Source organism: Cottoperca gobio, chromosome 17 (genome assembly GCF_900634415.1).
Source record: "Cottoperca gobio chromosome 17, fCotGob3.1, whole genome shotgun sequence".
NCBI lineage: Eukaryota > Metazoa > Chordata > Actinopteri > Perciformes > Bovichtidae > Cottoperca > Cottoperca gobio.
Window position 1 is genome coordinate 20,795,146 of NC_041371.1, and position 6,049 is coordinate 20,801,194.

The window sequence follows — 6,049 nt, forward strand, 5'->3', positions numbered from 1 at the left end:
AGCGCCACCAATAGGTCAAAGTTTTCATGTAACCTGAGAACTAGCTCAACATCTGCTGGATGAATTGGCTCAACATTTTGTACATGACTTCTCTCGAGCACTACCATGAAGTTCTCCTTTATTATTTTCAGTGGAATGTGTCGACAACTACTCGATAAATTGCTGTGAAACTCAGCACACAAATTCATGTTCCCCTTAGAATTCATTTTAATAACTTCGGTGATCCATTAACGGAAAATTACTGTCCATATCAAAAACCTTTAAGTTTCAAGAGTCAATGATCACCTACATCAACTGAGGTATGAGACACATTGATAAATCAGCGCTTGCTTATGATTTTTCACCTTGACAATAAAACACTGCATATATGCAAATATAAGGATGACGAGAGTTTTCCTCAATAGTGAATTTGTCTATGGCTATTTGTTTATGGTCAGGATCTTTCCCTAGAGCTTCCTGACCATTGCTCAATGTTTTAGTTAAATCTTGTTCTGAATTTGACGTGTAGAGCTCTACCACAGCAAGCAATTTTGTTACCAGATTCCTGATCCAGGGTGGTGAAAACTGCTCAGCACATCACCAGGACGGAGCTGCCATCTATGGAGGAGCTTTACACACAGCAGTGCAGGAAGAAGGCACACAGAATCATTAAAACCCCCATCACCCCAACGACGTCTGGCAGACGGCACCGCTGCATCCGAGCCAAGAGCAGCAGACTCAGGGACAGTTTTATCCCACAAGCCATGAGACTGTTGAACTCCTGAGCTCTGTGAAGTGTCACTACTTACATATGTTTACAGTACAAACATCTGTTTATTCCACATATCCACAAATTTATATAGTATTACAATATTTAAAATGTTATATTCTGTCTTATTCTATTTTATATGTATATGTTTGATTTATTCCTGCATTTCACTTGCACCATTATGTCTCTTGCACTTTTATATTTCCTTATTTCTTTGTTCATGTCTTAAGTATACTGTATTTTGCATTGTTGGAGGAGAATCTTGAGTATACTCTGGAATATACAGAATGTCTTACCGATGAATAAAATACCTAAGTATTCTGTAATCTAGAATATTATTACAGGTCATTGAGCAGACGTTCTTATCCAGAGCGACTCACAGTGAACTAAGTACAGGGACAGTCTCCCTGAAGCAACTTGGGGTTAAGTACCTTGCTCAGGGTGTTGAACTCACAATCTTCTGGTGTTTGGAAGGCGTACCACTACACCAATAGGCCATCACCATCCCGTATATATAGAATATGTTGGTTTAAATCATATTAATTCAGTTAATCTATATAACTCTGTGCCCCCCTCATATTATCACACCCACGTTAAGGATGACCACAGTCGCGGTCAACTTCAATCACAGCCGAGCTCTCTCCTCGACAGACACGGTAGGATGCCCCATCTCTCCCAACAACACTTTACATACAAATTTCCATATATTCCATTCATGTTGGGTGCGGGTCATTCAGATTTGTTCAGTCACTTGACTCCTTCGTCTCCAAACAATCACAACCCCATCTTTAGCCTGGCAGGATCTTATCTCCGTGTCCCTTCGTAAAGGACTAGGAGATGGCGATAAAGTGAGTTACTGCATATTTGATTATTGAGCCTTTTCAGCAGACAACATCTTACAGCAGCCATGTGGAAAATACCGAAGAGTTTTTCACTCACTGTAAGTCTCACTTTGCATTGTGTGTTTATTTCTGAAGGGGCTTGTAGTTATGTGATGTGGTGCTCAATGCATTGAACTGTTTATGAAAACATAACACATACTGTACATGCTGAATATGTTGACCTGCCAGTGTGGTTTGCAGGTGCTATGTGCTGTGGAGTTGACAGATAACTTGGCTAGTGATAGATTTTGATGCTCTTTTCAAGGGTAGATTGTGTTGCTTTCCCAAGGATCCACTGGAGGATGTTGAGACTTGGAGTGAGTCTGTGGATAAAATCCTCAGTTGTAAAGGTATGAGTCTCTTCCCATTGTGCATGTATGTGATCGTATATATTGCTAGCTGCTTACTGTCGTCTGTGTTTTTTTAGCCGGACAAATAGCTTTCCGGGAGTTCCTAAAGTCCGAATACAGCGAGGAGAACATACTGTTTTGGCTGGCCTGCGAGGAGTATAAAAAAATCAAGGCAGTGCCAGAGATGATCTCCTCTGCCAACAGGATCTACTCCGAGTTTGTCCAAACAGAAGCGCCCAGACAGGTAAACAAAAGCAAGCTGCAAGTGGCAAAAATGCACCAAGGGGGTTGTTTGTTTGTAATCTGAATTTAGCAGGCCTGCAGTGATACAGTGACTGCTATAAAGAGCTGTGTGTGTTGTGTGTTTTAGGGTGGTAAAGCTTCAGAAATGTGCTCACAAGTTGTTTCCCCTCCAGAACAATATAGTGAATGATGATGAAAATAGCTGCTGTAAGACGCCTCTGGGCGATATTGTTTGATTCCAGATCAACATAGATTGCAGCACCAGAGAAAACATAACAAAGAACATCTCCCAGCCTTCCCTGACTTCGTTTGATACGGCACAGAAGCTCATCTACAGTCTGATGGCCAGGGATTGCTACCCGCGCTTCCTAAAGTCTAACATCTATCAGGGACTCCTGAGGAGAACCGATTCAAGGTGACTGTTTTTCCAAACTGACAGCCTCTCAGACGGAGCCTCGCAGAATCTTCTCTCCAACTCTCATCTGCAGTAGCACTCTTTGATTTCAGTGTGGATAACGGGTTTACACCATACTATCCAGATCCCAAGTGTAGCAGAAATAGCTTTTCAACCTGTGTGATTCAGTAGACAGTTACAGCTCAACAAGAATTTGTAGCTTGTATTATACTTTATCTCTTTAATTATGTCAAGGTAAAATCTATAAAGGGATTGTGCACTTAATTCCTCTATGATTACCTATTATCTCTCCTCCACTCAATGAAGTTAATAATAAAAAGAATGTCTTTATTGTAAAGTATTATTAACACTTTATCTAACTGATTATGCAAATATAAATCCTAATATACTTTAACTTTCACGTGCAAATAAAAATGCGAGTGTATTGTTAAGAAGTTGTCTCGTTTTTGTGCTTTCTTGTGCTAGTTTTGAAATATCCTCAAAACTATATAATCAGTGGAGTGACATTTGGGTGTGGTACTTTTGAATGTGATGCAAATCACCTTTGTTGTTGTCACAGAAGACCTGTCTGTATACTGTAATACAGTCATTGGTAAAAAAAATAAATAATAATAATAATAATAACACCAGATGGCAACAGAGTCTTCAAGCAGCATCACTCAGTAAACAACAAGACACAACAAAAAGAAAGACAAAGGACAAGCTGGCCCACACTTCCTGTCTCTTTGTGTTGTTTACATCTCAGCTGCAGTTAGGAGAAGTTTTTACATTGTGAAGAGTATGAATCAAATATGTCTCAAGTTAAATTTGCCAGACACAGGGGCGTTCATTTATCATGAAAAAGTATGAAGAGGATTCAAATAATAACTTTGACTGTTGTAATAGGGGCTGTAGGAGGTCAGTCCATAGGGACTCCACTTGGGAACAGTAGGGTCGCTGGTTCAAGCCCCCGAACGGACCAAGCACAGAGTGTAGTCTGATACCATGGAGCCATTTCACCTCGTGGGCACTGACCCAGGACCCCCACACTGCTCCTCGGGCACTGTATAGTAGCTGCCCCCTGCTCCCAACACTGAGACATGTTAAATGCAGAGTCTACATTTTGCTGTGTGTGACAATTAAAAGAGGATTCAAAATCCTCTCTAACTAAGCTCATTATCCTTTATGTAAATATGCCATTAAAGGGAGATTAGTGTAGGTCATGGTAGGTTTTGTTAGACTGTATTCACTATTTTACCAGTTTGTTTTTTGCTCTGCCATGCCGAGGACATGGTGGATTTTACAAGCTTATGTCGTTGTTGATGTAAAACGCATGCAAATACAAAAGAGCACTACAAAGCACATTCAGACATAATGTTCCCATCCACAGAGTAAACTCAGCATATAGGATTTAAATTTAACAAACGCGAAACATAAAATGCTACAGATATATTGTTCCCTTTTGCATGTACGACTTTGACGTGTTTATTGTCTGATGTGTATTTTGTGTTTGGAAAGTGGAAGTAGGCCCAGCCAGGTTTCTCCATGTGACTGCAGGGTGTTAGACGCACATGTTGTTCTGTTTCTGTTGGTGGCATTGAATGTACGGGGGATTTATTTTGAGACAACACGCAGACCGCTCACCACAACTTCCTCTAGTTTAGACAAGCCTGGTTGCACTCTCCTCTTTGAGGGAGAGAAGGGTTAAGTTTGCTGGGTACTGTGAAAAGACTGCATTTGACAAAGCATCATGTTTAATCTGCACTCGTTATTATGAAGCAACGTGCAGCCCAGCAACACTGCGGGAGATATTGCTTGCAGGAAGTGAAGAACACATCAAAATGAGCATAGTTATAATTCTCCGAGTGACGGAGGAAACTCACAGACGGGTGCTGCAACCGATAAAGAAAATGTATGAGATAACATTTAATGTCACCACAGCGAGCATTCAACAGCTGACTTCACACACCAAACATCCCCCTCATAAGGACATATATATAAAGTGAGAAAACAGAACTTACCTCTTGCTCAAAAGCAACTAATTAAGTTTGCTTAAAAACTTTATCTGAGGTTATGCACATTTTATATGTCGCCACATTTATCAAGCTTGCAGGTTGCTAGGAAAACAAGCTATGGCATACTTACACTTCTTAGCTTTACTAAGATATGCTGATTCAGAGGTAATGTTATTACCTGCTATTCCATTTCTTCACATGCGTTAGCCCATACATTTACACCAAATTGCGTGTTCTCTACATTTCTTGCGAGAAAGGTATACATTGTTGTACACATTAAAATGCGTTGGCATGGTTTTCAATTGTTTCACAACAGTATACAAACCAGCTTGTAGATACACTTGAGATAATGAAGGTTTTCACTGTGAATACGTCCCACCTGCGTCTATTGTTGTCAAAGCTACATTATGATTGAGTATCAATGCAGATATAAGTGCAGATAGCATAACAGTGCAGTACAGTGGCAGATTGAGGCACCAAAGGAGGATGACATTGAAATAAAATGGCGGTAGGTCAAACACATCAGGGAAAGTGAAAGTAAAAGTGGTAATAGAATGACAAAACGCAGGCTTTCAGTAAAAACATTTAAGAAACTTCCACTCAACAATAATTTTTGCTTAATAGTACTTTACTTGGAGTCCGTCAGGTTCACCACTTTGCTCCAAACTGAAATATCTCAACATCTACTGGATTGAATGCCGTGACATCTCACAGACATTCTTGGTTCCCAGAGTATAAATTGTAATGATTTTGGTCATCGCCTCACTTTTCCTCTAGCACCACCATGATATTTGTGTTTCTTAGTCAATGTCTCGTCTTTTGTATGGATATCCACAAATGACATGCTGACATTAACTTCTTGCTCTACATAAACTTTAAAAACTATTTTAAAAAATTATAAATAACTATTCAATTTAAAGAATCATTTCTTATTTTCTTTGATATTTTTGTCATTTACAGATATGCAGTGATGATTGCTGGATAATGTTGATGTTGTCCAATGTCTTTGATTTGACGAGATGATACGATGGTGCGTGTGTATATTAATGATATAAGTAGGAACTTACAAGCACTGAGGCCCATCATAATAAGTGTGGCTAACTGTGGGACATTTTACCGTTGTAGAGAGAATTACACTAAATTAGTCCACATGATATGTAAGCAAAAGTATGCATAAAAGTTTACAAGTTATTTTGTAGGGACGAACACTTCTCTTTGATAATGTCATGAGCTGAAAGAAGCAGGTTTGCCGAGGATGCTGCAGCATCGACATGACTGGAACCGACTGGGACCAACAAATTGGACCGAGTTGACTGAATTCAAGTTCAAGCATGAGGTGACAGCTTTTGAAAGCTTACTGTCAACATAACAGGAAGTGAATAAAAGCAGTCTTCAGCGAGGCAGCTCACAACATTGAG

The 6,049-nt window shown here is 39.8% G+C and overlaps 1 protein-coding gene across 1 annotated transcript; it reads left to right on the forward strand.

Annotated features, from left to right (window-relative positions):
* The first annotated feature begins 1,585 nt into the window (after positions 1 to 1,585).
* On the forward strand, positions 1,586 to 2,641 carry rgs1 (regulator of G protein signaling 1). The gene is made up of 4 exons (XM_029453946.1): positions 1,586 to 1,596; positions 1,900 to 1,979; positions 2,057 to 2,223; positions 2,465 to 2,641. Exons 1-4 carry the CDS (start codon positions 1,586 to 1,588, stop codon positions 2,639 to 2,641), a joined length of 435 nt encoding a protein of 144 aa, XP_029309806.1.
* The last annotated feature ends 3,408 nt before the right edge of the window (positions 2,642 to 6,049 follow it).

Excerpts from the sequence above, each read along its gene's own strand:
- rgs1 (XM_029453946.1), top strand. Across the intron at positions 1,980-2,056 it reads TAAAATCCTCAGTTGTAAAG|CCGGACAAATAGCTTTCCGG; the intron begins GTATGAGTCTCT and ends GTGTTTTTTTAG. Across the intron at positions 2,224-2,464 it reads AAACAGAAGCGCCCAGACAG|ATCAACATAGATTGCAGCAC; the intron begins GTAAACAAAAGC and ends GTTTGATTCCAG.